This window comes from Odontomachus brunneus, unplaced genomic scaffold, assembly GCF_010583005.1.
Source record: "Odontomachus brunneus isolate Ranch 3 - 2012 unplaced genomic scaffold, Obru_v1 Obru_scaffold_018, whole genome shotgun sequence".
Lineage (NCBI taxonomy): Eukaryota > Metazoa > Arthropoda > Insecta > Hymenoptera > Formicidae > Odontomachus > Odontomachus brunneus.
The window spans coordinates 538,744-559,540 of NW_022639468.1; the positions used below are offsets into that span (position 1 = coordinate 538,744).

General features: G+C 43.3%; 2 protein-coding genes across 4 annotated transcripts in view; one reads left to right on the forward strand and one right to left on the reverse strand.

The window, feature by feature from the left end:
* The window catches only part of LOC116841742 (midasin-like), a 140,511-nt gene that overhangs the window by 49,527 nt on the left and 70,187 nt on the right, over positions 1-20,797 (reverse strand). For both annotated transcript variants that reach the window (XM_032810062.1, XM_032810061.1), the window contains exon 3: positions 17,904-18,139. In XM_032810062.1, the coding sequence (XP_032665953.1) occupies positions 17,904-18,139 (236 nt within the window). The remainder of the gene's footprint in view (positions 1-17,903; positions 18,140-20,797) is intronic.
* The window catches only part of LOC116841752, a 440,348-nt gene that overhangs the window by 13,063 nt on the left and 406,488 nt on the right, over positions 1-20,797 (forward strand). The window lies entirely within an intron of this gene.

Sequence of the window (20,797 nt, forward strand, 5' to 3'; positions counted from 1 at the left end):
AATCTTTTACATAATTACATGAAACAGATATAACGTGGTCTGTGGAGAGAATTCCCCAAATAAATAATAGTAGCGAACGTGTTAAGTTGTGGAAACAATAAACTCTGTCTCGAGAGAACAAACAGCAATAATATATAAATATTAGTATTTTTAAACACTATTGCAGCAAAGATCGCGGAGATTCTAAAGATGCTTACAAGTTTTCTTTATGTATTGTCGCGTTACTCTCTAAATTTTATAGAGTGAAATTTCGCTCGAGAAGTAAAGTAAGCACCGAGTTACTCGAATTCCAGCGATTTTCACTTCATGTAGAGTGAATTCTTCACTCCGAGTCGTTGGGTGAGCCCGAATCGAAATTCGAGCCCAACTTTTGACCTGAATTTTCTAACATTTGTATTCTGAAGGATCAGTGTATGTTTAATACGCGTGGAAACTGACGTCCTATTTGTCTTAGTGCCTTTAAATGACCGAAAACATACTAAATACTTGTAAGTTCTAAAGAGGACTTCTCGATGAAATTAGTAGGTTAAACAGGATCAAAAGAGGTTGATACAGATTTCAGAGTATTAAAACAGATGTTAAGTGAAATGTTGAGGTCAAAAATAAAATTAATATTTCAAATTAGGAATATTTGCGCTCAAAATATACAAATTGAAAAATGGATCTGACATGCTTCACTGTCAGATGAACATATTCTCTCTAATTGATTGCGACATTAGTTCATATAAAATTAGAATTCACTCTAAGATTGAATGAGACATTCACTCTTGCGCTTTTGTCTGGCAATATTTTCACCATCGTTTCAAATGGAAATTATGCCACCTTTTATTCGTTTTGATTGAGATTCCACTCCAAGAAATTTGGAGAGTATACTTCTACGTCATACTTTCGAAAGAACAAATTTGACATAGCGATATTTACGTAGACCAAAGGGATCTCTCGTTTTTAGGCCCTACTAGACGTAACAACCGCGGCAAAGTTTCTCACGGAACAGTCAGAGCAGCGAGAGAAATCTCGTAAGAAGTAAACGTCAGGCCGAAGTATGCTTCGCCCGTCTATGAGATATTACTCGTAAAATCTCTTAATGGAGACTCACAGGTACGTTATTTCCTCTCTTTCGTCGTTTCACGCGCAGAGTCTGTCAATGATTCGACCGTTTCAGTGTGAACATCTGTGTTCGCGCGTATCGCTTCAGCTGCGTCGGATCGTGTTTATTAGCGCGACTCTTCTCGAATCAAACAATTCTTGCCTTATTGTCTCGTTCTCGAGCGAATTTTACTTCTTCAAAGTTGAGTCGTGCGGTGTCACATCGCTACCGTAATATGCTCAGCAGTTCTACATATCTTATCTGAGACAGGATGTATTTTATTCCGCGGTTTTCTTTTACTGTTCCTATTAGTCGGTGTTATTCTTCTAGGAAGCAATCTTATCTGGCGATAAGGTGCAGGCGAAGTCACTGAGATTTTTGCAGCATCGTCTAATTAAGCACACTAAGAAAATTCGAGGAGCACACAGTCTGTTACATCTATATCAGACTTGTAAAAGTGGCGGAACTTAAGGAACGCGCAAAAGAAACATACGGAAAACAGCGTATACTAAACTCGCGAGGAAAGAAAAGAAGTCATTCTTGATTCTCCTTGTTAGCTCACGTCACGGCTCTCGGTTCGGCGAGGGTTAAATGCAGGATATCGCGTGGATTTAAACGGTGGCCTCGGGTTAGTTTCCCTGAGATCCGTAGTAGCTAACTCGATCATTTTCACATCGATCCGAACGCGTCTGTCGGTGTCAATTACGGCGCGTGGCCGTAATACTTGACTCTTCCGTACGACTCGGAAGAAATATTGCGCAGCGCGAAGGTTACGCCATGGCGCGACGAAGGCCGATCTCTCGCGTAGAGCCGGCCACTACTATCTATTCAAGTCGAAAACGATTAAGACGACGTGTAACGCGTGAAATCCTCGCTCCGTCATCACCTGCGCGATACTTATCTCGAGAAACGTTCTTCAAATTCCCATATGTTCGGCCGCGAGAAGAGCGGCTGATGTATCACTCGGTTGACGTGGTGTTCTATGCGCGCCCGTTTTACCGGGTTAACACGTGCCGGGGTCTCGATCGCGAGTTATCGGCGGCACGCTATAAACAGCGATCGTTTTCATTGACTAGCGCGAAAGGAGCGTATCTGATGGAACCAGCGCCATTGCGCTTGTCCGCGATCTAAGTCGTGTCAGACTACGTTCCCTACGGAGGAATATACACGTGTGCACGCGCGCGCGCGCACGCACACGTACACACGCACGCATATTCCACGGGAACGGCAGCGAAGGAGTAGACGGGCGCACGTACATTCACCGGGTACGTCTCGAACAAAAATAGAAATAACATGGTGCTTAGCATGAGAGAGCATGTCTGGCATGCACGAGGCGGGACTATCGATACCTGACAGCTGACCCGACGGGGTCAGCGCGGGTAGGCGAGGCCCTACGATTCAACGGAAAGGGAAGTCGTGACTCTGTCGCTTCTTCCTTCCATGCCTTATCCAACTCACCTATCTACCTTCGCTCGCTTTTCATCACGCGACCTGCTCGCAAATCGATCTCGTACGTACGTAACGTGATCGCGAGACCGTTTAATCGCCACGGTAGCTGGATATTACGAGATTATAACGGTTAAAGAGTTCATTTTCGCGAGCATTCAAGTCGGTCGTTTATTATTATTAACTCTTTAAGCGTGGCCTGCAGGTGCAATTTGAAGACTGTATTGATGCACTTCGTAGATGTGTTGTGTCCCGATAATATGACTTAGGAGAAATATTTGAACGTTTACAATAACTTTGCAATAAGGAATGTAAACCACGTATTTTTATCTGTTTTTTTAAAAGTCGTTGTGCAAACTAATGCATCGATGTACCACTACTTAAAGATACATTTCTTTTTTAATATATTTTTATATAGTCTATTGTTTATATTACGTGTATTTTCAAAAAAAATATATATCTTGGCAGAATACACACACATACACACTTCTGGCGATAGATCAGGCGCCTAAAGTAAAATGAATACACATACTGTTACTGCTTTTTTATATTAGAGAACAAGAAGATACAGTTGGCGCGCGCGCGCCGAAAATAACTATAATTTTCATAACACCAATCATTTTTTTCTCAATGCGAGAGATGCAATGAATCGTTTTAACGAAAGCGTTTGATTCTCAATCGGGATTGCAATTACGGCTGTTATCGTGCGAAAGTATCTCGCGCTTTGAGACTTCGTTAAGCCCGACGTTGCCGCCGAGACGTCGTGAAGTTTTAATTACAACCGTCGCCGCGATAAATTGCCGCAAAAGTGTTCCGCAAAAGAACTCGCGCACGGCGGCGGCGACGCTCGCGGCACAGCGCTCGCTATTTGCCATTTCTCCGCCGCGACTTCGCTTGAGATTGCAATAATTGCCCGAACGCTTGAAGAGTAGTTTTCAGATAATTTCCCTAAAGAGTCTTAGCGCGCGCGCGTGATAAACGCGTACCCGCGAAGCAAGCGTTCCTTCTTGACACCTGTCGGAGCGATGGAGGCCATTCAGGTATAATCCTGGAACAGGACCCACGTCGACGTGGTCCTCCCATTAAAATGACGGGCATGTCCGTGCTGACGCAACGTCCCGTTCATTCGTTGCTAAGTGGTAGCGTCGTTAATCTTGCGTGAGGTCCAATTCTCCGACCATTCGTGAACCTAACGTGGTAGCGCGGCACGATTTCGGTAGAGATTCCCCGGTCTGGTGACTTAAGAAAGCCATTAAAAACGATAACTGGGCTACCCCCGTTTCGATCGGGACGTACCACATTCTCCCGTGAGAATACAACATCCTTTTTCTCACCGGTTAATCCGTGGTAGCCACGAATGCGTCGCGCAGGTGCGGCCGTTTCTTGCATCTCGAGAAGAAGTCTCCGGACAGGAGATCCATTTGTTCCATCGCCGGGAAGAAAGGTTTAGTACGTAATCACTCGCGCGGCACCCTCTTTCATTTTTCCAATTTGTTTATTCGTCTTTTCATCGGATTATCGTGGTTACATTCGACTCACGTCGGTATCCGATAATTTCCATTGAAATTCCGCCCGCGCACGAAATTAGTTCTTCTCGTATTTCGACCACGTGTCTTTATCCTCCGCACGACTCGCGTCTCGACTGTAATCGGCTTGAGGGAAAACGTCCAGTAGTCGCCCAGTAGTAGTGCTCTGCCTCTTTTTGGAATCCTTTTGCGGATATTATCAAATATTGAAGTATGGGGACTTATTAATATTATCTATTAATCATTTTTTATTTTCCCTTAAATCCTCATATTTAATATTCGATAATATACGCGCCAGAATTCCGGAAACAGGTAGAGTGCCGACTCGTGGACATTATCCTCTGTGCTGGTTACTGGGGATTTAAAAGGAAATACAATAGATGGTATATAATTAATAAATCCTCATACATCTTAATAATTGATAGAATCCTAGCAAGAGTGCGAAAATTTTTTAACTGCTTCAAAGTTCAGTATTATTTCTAAAACCTACTTCTGGTTGAGAACTCTTTAGAGCTCCCTGGGACTCTAATAATTTTTCTCAAACTTTGGAAGAGTCAGGATCTAACCTTACATAGGTCTGTAACAAATGTCGACTACTGAACTTTTTCTCCTATAATTTACGCGCGACTCAGGCCCGCGTCGGTCGCGATAGTTTCTTTATGCTGCTAAACACGGCGCCGCGAAGCTCCCTTTCTGAATCTTTCCCCGCGTCCGAGGTCCAGGTGGCGAATTTTAGAATCCCAGTGCGGCTTGTTCTCTCTCCCTCAGTCGCGCGGCCACTTTGTTGTCACTTCTGCTCGTGCGTCCGCCGTTATTCGCGCGGGCGCGTGCAAAAAGCCATTCGCCGGCACGTTCAATCAATCAGTCTCAACTTGGCCGCGCGCGCGTATATTTTCGGCGACGCCGTGCCGTTCGGCAAAGCGTGTCGCCGAAGTAGCCAGAAAATGTACCCTGAAAATGAGACGGATAAAACAATGGCGAGAGGTGCGTCCGTTTTCTTCCTGTTGCCGCTCTGGCGAGCGCGCGTCGCCGGCATTATAATTCTTGGCAGAGGCTCGCCCTTGATGGTGGCCTTTTTCGCTGCAGCTGCTACCCTCGTCAAACTCCGTCCAATATTTTGTTCTATTCTCTCGTGCATTCGACAGATGCATCAGGCGATTATTTATCTATAAAATTTTCGCTCGAGATCGTTACCGGCGATAGTCGGATTGTCATCTTTGACATCTCTCGTGGATTCAGATTCTTCTGGTATACGTATTTGCATGTTTCCGAAACCAGAGATACTCAGCATGTCAACATGGGATTATCGAGGGTTGCTGTAGTCCGTTTCTTTCTTCTATGCAACCGTAGAACGATCTAAAGTAAGGCTTTTATGAAAAGACGCCTATCTTGAATTGAGAAACATTCTAAGCTCTTTTGTGATGACTAGTAGTACGGCCACATAAACAACGAAATGATAGAACTGAACAACTGATAGGACTAAAATGTCTCTTAAGATTATTCTTACTACTTCCTTTTAGATTTTCGTTAAACGAGTGTACGGTCGTCATTTTTATGGCCATAGAAGAACAAGCCCTAAAAACGCATACAAAGAGATATAGTTCTCTAAGTCGTCCAAAATATCTAAAACTCGTGCTTCACCCAGTGACATTCTCTCAACCGGGTCAAATTCGCATATTAAGATAGTGCGACCTGTGAACAATCTTAACCTTCTGCGTACAATATTGAGTCTATGAGTCTTGAAAGAATATTTGATCACCAACATCGATTCACCAACTTCCGTAAAAAGTCTCCGAAAAATTAAAAATATCGTTAATTTGTTTGCAGATTTTGACTTTATTGCGTTACTATCTTATAGCTGAGACTTTTTTCTATGTTTCTGAAAAAACTTTGACTAAAAATATTGATTTGTAGCAAAGTTATAGTAGTTGAAAGTTTCCTGGGTTTTATAGACTAGATTATAGCGTATATAAAAAATGATTGTATGCAAAGGATTAAGAAACCCCTTATAATGGCGCGTACTTTCTTCGGACCTTATCGCGATTCTGTCACGATCGTTTACGTGCTAGCGATATTAATTTACGTAAACCGCGGAAAACAAGATAACCGTGTCGTTCTGAAAACACAATCGCTGCACGATACCGATACAACCGATATATCCGGTCGGTGTGCAGTCGCGACGACGTGAATTTCTTTTGTGAACGCTTATCTAATGCACAATTCACACCTTTCACTTTTCGCACAACAAGTAAGGACTGAATGACGAGATATTCGCTGTTATATCATTACGATGACAATTCAAAAATATCGTTTCGTTTTCGCTTTAGGCTTCATATTTCGAAACTATCTTGTCTCCTTGTAACTGATCGTTAAAAGAGAATCGTTGCGCCGGACTCTTATATAACTTTCTGGCGATTTATAACTTTATTATCTTGCATACGTCACTCGCATCCCCTCAACACCGTTTTCGCGTTTTACATTCGTTGAATACTTAACAACTCCTTGCGAGAATACGGACGAAATCCGATGAAGCGCAACATTTTCATGATACAATATGTAAGTCGCGCGTTAGCGAAGATTCGATTTATTGTTCACGTTCGCGCGTTTCTTTGTTAACGTCAAGCTCGCCGCCATCGCCGTCGTTGATGTGCGTTCATTTTTGTGCGTTTTGTTGCAGCGCAAACGGTTCCAGGAAGGTAGGCGTGTTAGCGCGAGGATTATCCTCGCAGAAAACGCACACGCTTGCCCGAACTTTGGGGCGGCATTTCTATTCTTGTGCGAGCTACGTGTGGCCAATTGCGAATTGTAGAGATTGTCCGAGCGGTCGAATGCCTAGCGTTATTAAACGTCGTGAAATGCGAGGGTCTTAGCTGCGGCGGGCTGCTTCTTTAATTTCGAGTGCGCCGACCGTCACGTAGGTACCCATTAACGACCATTTCGAATTTCTTCTTCTTTACCGAGGGAAGAACCGGCGGCGGGACGGACCGAACGGCGAAAGGGCAGGATTTTAATTTGGACGCGATTAAATTTTTTTCCACTTTTGTGTCGCCCACGACGAGGGAGCTTCGTAAAACTTAGCCTTCTTAGATTCGCGTGATTTCCTAATGCACAAAAACTCGTGATTTATGAAATCTATTTTTAAGTAACGGACGTTTTCATTGAATATATAAGTTTGTTTTTTGCATAAATTTGGGTTTCTAGTTGGCGCTCGCACGACAATATACTCAAAAAGATGCAGTCTCATTTAGTATTTTAGGCTTTGTTGTCCAATATTTTGCTTGTTTTTCGAGTTTGGACCGCGTCTTCCTTGTGTTTGGTTCCAACGTTTCAGTTCACTTCTTCAGGGAGCAGGACTGAGTTATCCCAAACACAAAGAAGACATAGTCCAAACCCAGAAAATAAACCCAGAATATACAATCTCATCTTTAGCGAAATCTTTTGAATTCTAGAAGATTTACTCGTATCTTCAAGAGGATTTTTCTAAAATTAAAAGAAAAATATTTCAAATACAATATTCTTAAAAAGTTAGGGAAATTTCGTCTTTTATTTACAATACAACCCGAGTCGAAATTTTGATCCTTCTTTTGACTTCAATGTTCCATTCAACGCCTACTTTGATACTCTGAAGCCTATATCAATATTTTTTTATTCTATTTAATCTAGCTTTACCGAAACAGATTTTCTTTAGAACCTACAAATGATATTTTGTGTGTTTTCTACTATTTAGAGGCATTAAGTAAGATTACTGTTTCCTTATATGCGTGAAACATATACTGATCCTTCAGAATGTACAGATGTTAGAAAGTTCAAGTCGAAAGTAAGACTTAAATTTCGACTCGGGAAGTCTTGTTTGTCGCGTTTCTCGTATCGCGCATAGGACATTCTGCTTCAACATGTTTCTTTCGATTCAAAGGAGAGAAAGTTGATATAATATCTGATAAATTTCCGATTTCTAGTTTAATTAAAGTAATTAAATTTCTAGTTAATAGTCCACTTCATTAGAAGAGGAATACTCTTTCGGTAAAGGTTTTCGCTTAAAGCATAGGATTACAGGCGATAGCTCCTTGCAATTAGAGTTCTTTTTTGGGTATGTGGAAAAGCGTCGATTTTGTATCTAGTTGGTTAGAGAGACAGACACGCAAGTGAAGGGAGCTTAATGCGCTCGAAAATACGTGGTTATTTTACAAGCCGCATTTTACGTCGTGATTATTGTCGCGCGAGGATTGATACATCTAGCGATCTCGTGCACTAGCTTAGCTCGTCCATTAGCTTACTAGCCTGGCTGCCGTGCACGAGTCGCTTCGCGCGTTCCGCTCGTAAAGACGGTCCTGCCGACGAGACCATCATCCATCAAACGGATCTCACCAAAGAACTTTAACGATCGACGGACGTTAACCCAGTTGGGCGCGTGTGATGCCGGCCGCGAGGCGAGGGCGAGGCGAGGGCGAGGCTTATGATCCGGAGGGACTCCATAAATCAGCGTATTTCGGTATCGCGGAAGCCGCTGTATTTATATAACCTAAGTTCGCGCTCCGCGTCGTACTTTGTGTCCGGGCGTCGGTGCATCAAGCGCACACGCCCGCATGATGCTTGCCGTCTGCGACGAATTTGATACCCGGCCAAGTGTGGCTCGGGCTGGGAACTGACTCACTCTCGACGTGCCGTGGACCAAGTTAGAAGTAATAGTCCGCTTGGAGCGGCCTGGCTCGAGCAAGTGTGCGGGAGGTTGTGAATTTCCAGGGGTAAAAAGCGGGCAGAAGACGAGCGAAGGTGCAATCCCGCATCGACAGGTGGCTGTCGAAAGGGGTTACGCGGGTTAATTATAGAGGGTAACTGGGGCATGTCGTCGCGACAATAGCTCTCCTGTGCGATGCTGCGCGAGAGGGTGCCTCTCGCTCGTGTCTTTCGTCAGCGGCACGATCTCTCGTGAAAACGTCTTGTGTCTAAACTTACGGTGTTTCGGTGTTTCACGTCGCTCGTCGGCGCCGCGATGGCCGCGGGAAGTAGTGTCTCTAGCTCTCGAGAAAGGTTTCATGTTACAAGTTACAAGTTGATAGTGTTTGTTTGACATAAATCTTGACATTTCTTGGAGTGAAATGGAGTGAAAATTTCACTCGAGAAGTGACCATTGAGTCGCTCGAATTCGATTGATTTTTTACTCATGTGGAGAGAATTCTTCACCTTTAATCGTCGGGTGAATATCTTCACTTGAAATTGAAGAGTGAATCTGATGTGCTTCACTGTCACAAGAACATATCCACTCTAATCGATCGAAACATTTGCTCATATAAAATAAAAATTCACTGTAAGCTTGAGTGAAACGTTTATTCTTGCGAATTTGAGCGGCAGTACTTTTAATATCGCTTCGAGTAAAAATACTGCTATTTTTTACTCGTTTTGAGTGAGATTCCGCTCCAAGAAATTTCGAGAGTGTTAGCTTTCGGCTCGTGAGTTGAAAATATCGCGATGAAATGAACTACATATTTTTTAAATTTCTTAGGGTAAAATAAATTTCACTCAAAAAATAGAGTGACCACAATGTCACTCGAAATTGGGCGAGTTTTAACTATAAAGTGAATTCTTCTCTCTGAGTCATCGAGTGAATATTTTCATTCGAGATTGAAAGGTGTATCTGCTGTACTTTACCGTCACAAGTACATATTCACTCTATATTAAGAAAAAAAAATTTGTTCTAAGATTAAACTAATTTTTTACTCCAACCATATTTTTTGGTTATTCTAACACGAAAACGATAATATTTATAAAGGATTATTCTTATTAACCTTATAGCAGAATTTTTAATAAAAAATTCTTTACTTTTTCGACTATTATTTATAGTAATTATTTTTCTATGTAATTATAATTACAAATATCAAATATTTTTTCTCAGTATAATCAATTAAAATATTCATTCATACAACTGTCACTTTTTACTTGTTTTTGAGTGAGATTCCAAGAAATTTGGAGAATAAATCATCGCCGATGAGATCCGACGGAAAAAGAAGAGAGAGAAATGCGAAATAGAAATAAATCTCTTTCTCTAAAACTCATATCTTATTCGCTATCTTCCGTGCAGAAAATGAGCTCGCCTCGCTCTATAAACTATCCAACCAACGTGCAAAATAAATATTAATATCAGCGATACTCCGTATTATTCTGATATTCATTTACGTTATTTTATCACCGTATCGAATCGCGACATAAATATCCGTCGTGCTCCGTCGTAATGTTAGTTTCTGAAATTGTTCCTTTTCGATAACTTACGAGAGATAACAACGAGTTCGCAAATCGCACGCACTTTCAACGAACGTCGTTGTCTTCCGTGTGAATATTAATTTCTCCGATAATATTGGCAACGGCACATATTCCCGAGAATTTATGACGGACGTATTGCGCGCTCGGTGTCGTAACCGAGGCAAAGCAACGGAATTGCACGCATTCTACAGTACTTTATCGATGGTAGCGCGGATAAAAAAGACGATATATATCCCGTAAAATTTATCGCATCCCCAACAATGTGACCCCTAATGGTCACGGAACCTGTACATTTATCACAATCAGTGCGGCCGATTGGCCGGCCATCGGGCGTGGGTGCGTGGTGCAACGATATGCTGTGCGATCTTTAGCGAGATAAAGGATACGGAGGAAAGTATACGTCGGCTGCTTAGCCGTATAATTAGCGTTTTCGCGTCTCATAAAATCCCGGGCTTCTCTTTGTTAGTGTTTTCTGCCGCAAAAAATGCGTCGCTATGTAGTCGCGCTTTCATATCTTACGATACCCAATTGGTTTGCAGCGCTCACCTGTTTTTTGACTTGCTAAAATATTGGCGCAAATATGTGTCGCGGCATAGAAAGTTGTGCTACGCGTATTCCGAAGGAATGCGAAATGCATATGGAGGAGGATACACAGCCGCGAATGTCGCAAGCGTGCCATCTTATGACTCCATTGATTCTTCTCACGCAGCTTTGTTCGAGTATGAACCCAAGTGAGTCGGTTTTTACCCGATTAAGGACGAGGTGTTCGGCGCGTTTCTCTTCCTTCTTGTTTCTTCCTCAAGAGATACGAAACGCGACAGCCTCTTGACATTCTTAATCCCTGCCCGCTAGAGAAAGAGAGAAAGAGAGAGAGCGAACGGATATATTCGTGCTCGTCGATTTCGCAACGTCCCGCCGTAAATTCATCCCGTCGTCTCTTGTCACTCGTCCCTCCTCTATTTTTCGTCCCTCGTGATTGCGACCTTTTTGCGCGCTCTCGCCGCGAGGCCTGCATCAGCCCTCGAGTGCAACAGACTCCTGCGTTCAGACGCGATGCACTTTTACAGCGGCCAACTGACAAGCGTCACTGAAAGTGTCGATTGATCGGCGATGTAGAATGTAGCGTTCGAGAATCGAGACGTAATGTGATATAAGAAGATACAAAGAACGATAGGAGCAAATTTAGATATTGGATACATCTGGATAAATCAGTCGTACTTGAATTGTGTCTCACGTGAAATATATTCGGATCTGAATTTAAAGTTGGATTTGAGTTTTTGTCTGAACTGTATAATGTACGCGACATTATATTTGGAATTATCTCGTTATTATTTTTGGAATCGTGTTTTAACTGAAAAACTCGCAATTAATTATAAGAATATTAACTCTAAAATCTCAAAAATTGAAAAGTTACGTGAACCTTAAACATGTAAATTATACTCAGAGCGTATCTTCTTTTGCTTTATAACTCTCGGAAAAAGTATCAAAATTTGATACCTCTTTTTTAAATTAAGCTAAAAATTGCCGAAGAATATAATTTTGATAATATTTTTGTGACTCGATAAAGTTATAATAAGAAAACAAAACACATGTTTTTGAGAACGATAACGTTTGAAAAAATGTTCTGGGTAAATTTTACTCATGTTTAGGGTTCTATAATTAATAGTTGTTATTTGAAACTTGCCCTAAGTGAAGTACTTAAATCTGAATTCAATGTTAGGTGAAAGTTCTTTAGTTTACTCGTAATTACAGATATAAGTGTCACATATCATAATTCAACGAAAAAAATGGAATCTAATTCTCGCTAAAGGGTATCTCGCTAAAGGGTAGATAAGACAAGTTTCAAGTGACAGTTGTTGACAGCGGATCTAAATTCAAATCCGAGTATCTCACCTGAGACAACCCGAGTCGAGGTTTTAGCTCTACAATGAACTTTCTAACATCTGTACATAAGGCTCAATGTATATGTAATACATATGGAAACTTAAATCCTTAGCGCCTCTAAATGGCAGAAAACGCACGAAATGCTACTTGTAAATTCTAAAGAGGATCTCTCGACAAATAAGTAGGTTAAATAGAATCAGTAGAAATTGATATAGGTCTCAGAATATCAAAATAGATATTAAATAGAATATTGAAGTGGACAGTAGAAGTAAAATTTTAACTCGGCAAGTTTCAAGGGCAACGACTATTAATACAGCTCACAGAAGCGCAATGTGTCGGCCAATGAGATGTTTGATCGTCCTGTTGACTTTTCTGATTAATTTTCTTTCCTTCCGTTACGTCAAAGTATACCCAGATCAATCACACTCACAGGAGTGCTGCCGCCAATTAGGTGTTCCTGAAAACCCACTTGATACGATTGCTCACTTAATAAACGTTTCCTCATACTCAACCTACTGCCGTTTCCCACAACAGCAGTCGGCAGGAACTTATGCTAATGCCACACGGCAGAACTGGACGGCGATCGTGGCGAGATGCAAATTATACCCGCGGCGTTATTGTACCTCGACATCGGCAATTACGCGGGCGCTTATTGGAATTTATATCGCGCTGATTTTTGTCTTCGGGCGAGGGGAGGATATCGTTAAGGAAGCCGGGCTCAGCTCTAACGAGGAGTGTCCGGTAGTTTTGAGGAACAAGGGCTGCTCGGTTCTCTGTTGGTCGCGTAATCGCGCTCGCGCAGGCGATACCATCTTTCTCAAGATTTTACGACATTATGTCGAGATGATTTTAGCCGTTTTCATCGCGCATAAGCTTCGAAATTTTTACGAAAATTGATGAGAAGTAAGATCTCCGTAGTATTTCGTATCAGCCGGCTTCTCGGCTTGCTTTTCTCGAGAATCTCACTGCAGCTGGACAGTCCAGCTGTGTAAAGTGAGAAATAATGTTTGCGCAACACTGCTAACTCGATCGCCGCGACGCGAATCTTTTCGCTTAAACGAACCGCGACGTACGCCCACCGTGCAATTTCTCACGATCGTTTCACGGCTTAATTTTTGCAAGGAGGAAATTAGCATGGGCTGTGGCGGCCGTTAAAGACCTTAAACGCCCTCGTACCGATGATAGATGGCGATTGACCACAACCTTCGTCGTCGTTGTCGTCGTCCTCTGGACGGGACTTTATACGTGGCTATTGTTGCCTGACGATCAAACGGGTGGTAACTCAAAGTCGAGACTAATTGTCCATCGTAAAATCACGGACGTACGTCATTACGCGCGAAATCGATAGTTGGACAGAGTTCCCGAGAATCTCCGCATAAACGATATTTTAAACAATAAAAAGAAATCGGTCTTGCCAGCAAAAGAAATCGCGTAGATTTCTTAGCATTCGATATCGAAGTAATTCCGTGCGCTCAGCGTGATATTTTCATGGAATTTTCAACGAGAAATTACTCAAGTAACAGCTCTCGTGCAAAGTCGCTTCTTTATGGAGATAAAATGCAGTCAACAATTGATTTCTTCATCGCGCGCGTGTGTCGTCCATAAATCTTCCATCTCACAGCGTAATCGCCGGTTGTCTTTCACTAGTCGGACATCTCCCTTTCGAATGACTAGAATTTCTCACACAGATAAGAAGTGATTAACACGCGACGAGAGACGTGAACGCACACGTCTGCGCGTCGTCCGTTTCGCGGTCGATATAAATGGGGCGCATTTATCAGCGGATTAATTGATTCATTAAGTCTAGCGGCAGGATTCGAATTCCACGCGGGGTCATTGAAACATCGACGGGGGTTCAGCGAGAGCCCATAAGTCGCGCGCCGGGGCTCCCCTTAATCGATGGCATCATCGTTAATGAATATACAATGATACAGCGACACGCGGATTGCAGTGACCGATCGTAAATTACCCACGCGGCGCGTTCAAATAACGCGGAAATAATAGGGAGGCGCGCAACATTAACATATTCGCAAACCACGAGTTTCCAGAGAAAGTCAGACGAGCGGGAAAACCTCTTGCTCGCAATTAATCGAAAAGAGAGATCAAGGGTCAATAATCTCCGTCGAGCGAGACTCTCTTATTTGTGACTCTCGATTTTCCTTCGCATTCCAATCCCGCGCGATTTGTGCTCGCGATCGCTCGGAACGCAATTAATTAAGCGCGACTCGCGCCGATCCGCATACGTTGCAGCACGCAAAAAGACAGGCTTCGATGAGAAAAGAAATACAGATTAATTGCCCGCGTGTATTTCACGCGAGTGTTGCCGCGTGTCGACTTTAACGGCCGTCCCGCGATACTTTATCGTTCTTATCACACGACATATCGTTCTTAATCGGCACGTCGATTCTCATCAAGCAACATTCGGCCGTGGCGAATTTTAATCAAATAGGATCATTAAATCCTGTTAATGGCCTGTCCTGTCGATTCGTTCAACTTGACAGTCGGGAGGTGAGTTGTGGCGCAAGCCTGTGGCGCGCTTGTGTACGGCATTACGTATTCATTACGCGGGGATGATAACACAACGGCGATGGCGAGCAATTGCGACGAAAGCTCCGGCGGCTAATTAATCCGACGTGGCTGGCGTCGCGGGCGATAAGTTTAATGAGGGAGGAGCGGATTCGTCGTGTTCGCCTTTTAATCGCATATTTATGATGCGAATGCCTGACAGTCACCGTAGCGCGAAATAGTGCTCGCGTAAGCGATTGTGGCTCGCAAATCGCGCGGTAAATTGAAAAGTCCCGCACTGCGTGAGACGTATAATCATTCGTGGAGGTGAAATTGAAATTACGAACGGCGTTTTAGCTCGCGAGGCCGTCTGACATCGGCCTGATCATTATCGCCACCGAATTCGCACCGACGTCGACTCGCGTCTCTCGAACTCGCGAAACCCTCGCTCGAAACTCAATCGGCCGACATGCATTGCAGAATTTCTCCCGGCGCAAGTGAAATTGGGTTAGGTCAAGCCGGCTTCGGGGAATGATGATGGTGCGCGGCGAGGTGGAAGTCGATCGGGGGCCCCGGCGTAATCGGCCGATGAAACGGCGCTGCAAAGTATCGGGTTGCGAGAGGAGCGGGCTTAAACCCTAACCCGTAAACGCGACCAGTTGCACAATCACGACTACCGGTTCGCCAAATGAAGGTCTAAGGCTGAGAATGCGCCCTTTGTCGGCGCCTCGCATGCTTCTCCTCGACGTACTTCCGCGCGCGTCGCCGTGGGTAAAATTTCTCCTCGCGAGAAGACGTTTTCGCGTCCCGCCGAATTACCCTGGATATGCGAGTAACCGTTGTGGGACGAAGACATGATTTTCGCCGTAAATCTTCATTCGTGGGACGATCGCTGTACGCGAGAAAAAATTTGGTCAGGCGAATCAATTTCTAGTGAAATATGAACGAAAAAAGTAAGATTGTGGAGACTCTTTGAAATCCAATCTAAAAATAAAACATGAGAGACCTATATATTTATGAGTGCTTATATTGATACATGAGTTGTCGTGGTGTAACAAAACCGTTGATAACGGAAAATTTTCCGATTGTCACGAAATATAGTTGATTCATCACATAAACCAAATTTGTTATATTAGAACAATTGTGTATATATTGAGAAAAGATATTCGGAAATTTATCTGTGGGATATAAAGTTTATTCACAGAAATAAACTATCTCATAGAAATGAACTTTATTTCACAGTGAAATAAACACACACACACATTCTTTTAAATCATATTTAAATAATTATTTTAAGTAATAATTTTACAAATAAATTTCCACATGTTTTTTTTTCATAGGCGCAGGCTCTCATAGGCCTTATATGTTTTCATTCGATCGAATTGTGAACGATTCAGAAATTCTGATTAAAGTTTCAAAATATAAGAATATTTCAGAATTCAAAATATAAATTATCAAGATTTCTGGTCAATTTGGACATGATCCTGGCAATCGGATTTTCTGAATCGTCCGTACTTCACCAGAAATTGGTTCATCCGACCAAAGTCTTCATCCCGTGTAACGGCCGTCATTAGCATAGGCGCGCGAATATTAAACTCACGTATTGACGATACAAGACGACGGTCACGCACGGCGCAACGACTGGAGACCTAATAATTTTCCGCGAGGATCGCCATCGTGCATAAACGCGCTTAAGTATAGCTGTCCCGTTAAAGTGACGCGGCGGACCACCGTGGACGACGGCGCGTGTCATCCGTCAAATTACAGCGAGCACACGGCGGATCTCTTGAGCAGCCGGCGTTCGTGAATCGACGTGTATTGACAACTCACGTAGGACATGTTTACCCGTTTCCCCATGGTGTTAATTATATCTTAATGGCGGTGTCACGACGGGTGAGAGAGAAGCATCGAGGAAAACGCGCTTCTCCGGTCGCGCTTCTTGCGCGTGAGATGCATAAGATTTGCTTTTCTTTCTTCCTTTCCTGTTTTTGCGTCGAAGAGTTATTCGATATAAATCTCCCATGAGCTGACTCGTTATTTCAGCTGCGTTACTTGAAGTGTTATTTTGTATCGACTAATGTTTGCTGACCAGATGTCTAGAAGAAAGAAAAAAAGCTACCTAGCAGTGGCGCAGGAATTATTATCGAGCGTGGAATCCGGATTCGTTCGTTCGTTACTTCGTGGTTCACAGTTCACTCGGATCACGACGCCTTCCTACGCGTCTGGTAGCTTGACGGAGGCAAAAATAATTCAATTAGCCAACACCGTCGTCGTGCCGCCGTATAATGCCACTTGTTTTCCGTGACACTAATGCGTCCGCTCGAAACCGGACCAATTACTACGATTATTCCTATGTAGGTTAGATAAGAGACATTTTACGCGGGCATCCAATTCCATGCGCGCGCGATAACGAGCCACTCGCGCGCGCGCGCGGAAAGTAAAGAGTGGAAAAAAGCGGCCGTTGCCGCGGTGGAATTTGCGCGCGAGAACGCGCGAAATGTCGTTCGCGCAAGATCTAACTGCTCGCCGGGGTCGAGAGGAAAGAATTCGCTGATTTGCGACTCGACATCGCGTCGACGTCCCGTAAATCATGCCCGCATATTGTCGGCTCCTCGGGACATCCCGCTAATAAATTGCCCGCAATACAGTTTACACGATTAATGGTACTTTCTCCCGTCGGATAAAGTCCTCCTCCTTACGTCGGTGCATCCATCTCTCGTTGCCCGTTGCACCGTGCGCCTCTTTCTCCCGGCGATTTATCCGGCATGCGGCGGGCCCGCATTTACGAGAGCGTTTATCGTTCAATCGATCCGGTCCGCGCAACGCGCCGTGCCGCGCGGTTAATACGCTTAATATGTTATCCCGGCAAATTATGCGTCGCGGCAGTTAATAATTATTACGGCTCCTCGCGCATGCCTAATGCACGTTGAAAGCGCGCGGGAAATTTTGTCGCGCATCACTGGCGGATTCGTATCAGCCGTGCGTTAACTTTGCGCAGGAGAACTCATTGCGTTTTCTCTGAATTTCTTCTTCTTTTAATTGATTGCTCTTTTCTTCCTCTTTTTAATTGATTCTAAATCGAGTAGCATTATGGGGAACGCTTTGGCTTGGTTCACTCAGTCCACATTTGTGGCATTAAAATGGTGGAAAGAGATCGCCGTATTTCTTAATTAGAAAAGAAAGATATGTGTGTGACTTACGTAGATTGTAAGCTCGACGGAGCGGGATTTACTCGCCACACAAGTGAGCTGATCCGTTGCGCAACATCCAGTGTTGTCCGAGCATTCGTGCAATATGGCGCAGTGTGGAAAATAGCTGACGGCCGAATCCGGATGAATGTTGCTAATTCGAATGAGCTTTGCGCGCGGCCACTTACAGCTGCCTTCTTCCTTTATCTTGTTCCAATATAGACTAGCTTCTTGTATTGCTGCAGGATCTATGGGCAAACATTCGACAAGGTAAAGTTAATCTTGCAGAATCCTCGTAATCCTACCAAGACTAGCAGGTGCGGCTAAATCGCTTTCAAGGTTCAGTAAAAGCAAAGCTCCCACTGCACATGCTCTGTCGCGGGGTAACAATTATGCATTTAGCGCAAAAGGCTTATCCGAGTAGAAATTTATCTCATCGTCCTGATTAGGTTGGTCCCAATCAGTAGTCCGGCTTATACAAGACGATGTTATCGGATTCTAATTATTGAGGCCTTGATTCTCACGCTACGTTAGGTGACTTATCAGGACTCGATGATATCATCTTCTGCAAACCATTCAGATAACTGAATGGTATTAATCTGATCAAGTTTGTGGTAAATTTCTAACAAATTTTTACATGAAGAAATAATTAGTTCTTTATAAATTTTCTGCAATTTTGCTGTTTTCTAACAGTGCACACTGAGAGAAAAAAATATTTAAAAGGTAAAACATATTTATTCGGTAGATATTATAATAACATATTTATTTAAAATTTAAATAGATATGTTATTGGTATTCATACCGAATAAGTATTTTTTATTTTTTAAATATCTCTTAATACAGGAACAGACTGTCAGTAAGGTCAGTCTTGCTAAAGTAAGTAAATTTCGCTAGAAACAAAGCAAATTTTTTAATAGCACATCTGAATTCCTAGAATACAAGTGACACATATGAGATGAAAGGATTAATCGATACAGTCGATTATGACTGCAGAATTTTAATTTATCTCTCGGTTACGAAATTCTACTTTTACTACAAAATTCTCTCCGTGTGATCGAGTAGAATACATCTACGTATGCGACAGTATCGTTATGCGATTTGAGTGACGCCATTTCGTTGAGGAGAATCGAGCTTTGAATCGTGCAACTTCCGCGGCTTTAAATCTCGGAGTTTTGAAACTCGCCAACCTTCCCGAACTTCCCGAGAGATATTGCCGAGTATCTGTAAATTATTAGTTGTCGCGAAAGGTTTCGTGGACTACGTCCACAGAGGCGTCCTACGTAAAAGTAACGAGCAACGCGGGCGTTATCGTTATTCCGTGTAACTCATTAATTACTGTCCCGTCGCGCGCAGAGTGTCCGGGATAAAGCGAGAGTGGATAGGTCAGATTAGAGGGGGAGTCGCGGTTTTATCGCGATGGATCTTCTGTAACTCGTTAAATCCGTCCGACACGCTCAGTTACCGATATAATACAAGGCGCGCGTGAGCGAGAGGCGAAATTTGCGATCAAGATCGCGCGATGTCAAGCGACACCCCGAGACCGCGACGGCCAGTTCGCCTCGTGAGCGCGGACGAGCCTCTACATTAAGTGACATAAGCTGCCAGGGCTTTCTATTGATTCAACGTAGAGATAGCTAATCGCTTTCTACACGCGTTTCACGTACTGTCGATAATTACGACGACGCTGTCACTGTGCATAATTCGCTTGAGAGCACGCGCGCGCAGAGAAACTGCATTGTAACCGGAGGTCTGTAAATTCTAGTACAAATAATAACAGCGGCGAAATGTCGACGTGAAAAGGAATTCGAAGACGGATATAAGCTGTTTGAGGAAGCGAATAGAGATTCGCCGTACGCCACGTTACGAGGGTCGAGGGTCACGAGAGCGGCTGCTAAGCAATCATCGCGGGGAAAGTGCGCTCGTTAACGTCCATTGCATCGTCTTGCATTGTCCGTCCTTGCGAGATCGCTTCATTTTTTTCGAATCATCCCGGAATGGAGAGAATGGCTCGACGAGACGATGCACGCTATAGTTATGCAAGAGAGAACGATCCAATCCACAAAATTATGATTTTTTCATTCTTGTTCTACCAATGAACGTCTTTCTACGTAAAACAGTGATGATACAAGTTTTATGGACGTCTAAAACTAATTAAAAAAACAGTCTTCATTTTCCATTAGTTGCGCCATTTTTTATTAGTTGTATTTTCAAGGGTTAAGCTTGTCTCAATAAATACCCGTAAAGAGGAGAAAACTGACTGCTTTTTAAATCGTGTATCAGATTTTCATCTTCTCGACACGTATTTTAACGCGTCTTGAAATTCTTGCATAACTATGGTCGATTTACGTGTCGGCTGATATAACTTCAAATCGCGAGTTTGCAATCGTCGACTCGTAACACATCTCTCGATTATGTGCGTCCAGTGACAGTGTCAATCGGACCAAGTTCGCCATGCATTTCATGAATACCACACGCGCGTGATGAAACGCAACGTCGTTCTTAATCGAAAATTATTGCTGGTAGCCGTCAAACGCACGGCTACGATCGTGAATTCCAGTTGCTTACGGCTCGTCGGCTACTCATCCTCCATTAAAACGTCGTTTGTCGCGTCGGATCGTGGATTAATTTACGGACCGTCGTAGAATGGGTTTGTCGCGCTGAAGGTCACGATATTCTAATGCGTTAACTCGTCATCGATGCGCCGAGTGCTCGATAACTATCGAATCAAATCATCGATATCCGATCGATATAAATATTAGAGAATAAGTTCGACAAAATGTGCGACTTATTTTAACGCGGAGACACCAATAATTACGCGTAGGTATTTTTAGTGAAAGAGTTGGCAAAGAGAGAGAAAGAGAGAGAGAGAGAGAGAGAGAGAGAGAGAGAGAGAGAGAGAGAGAGAG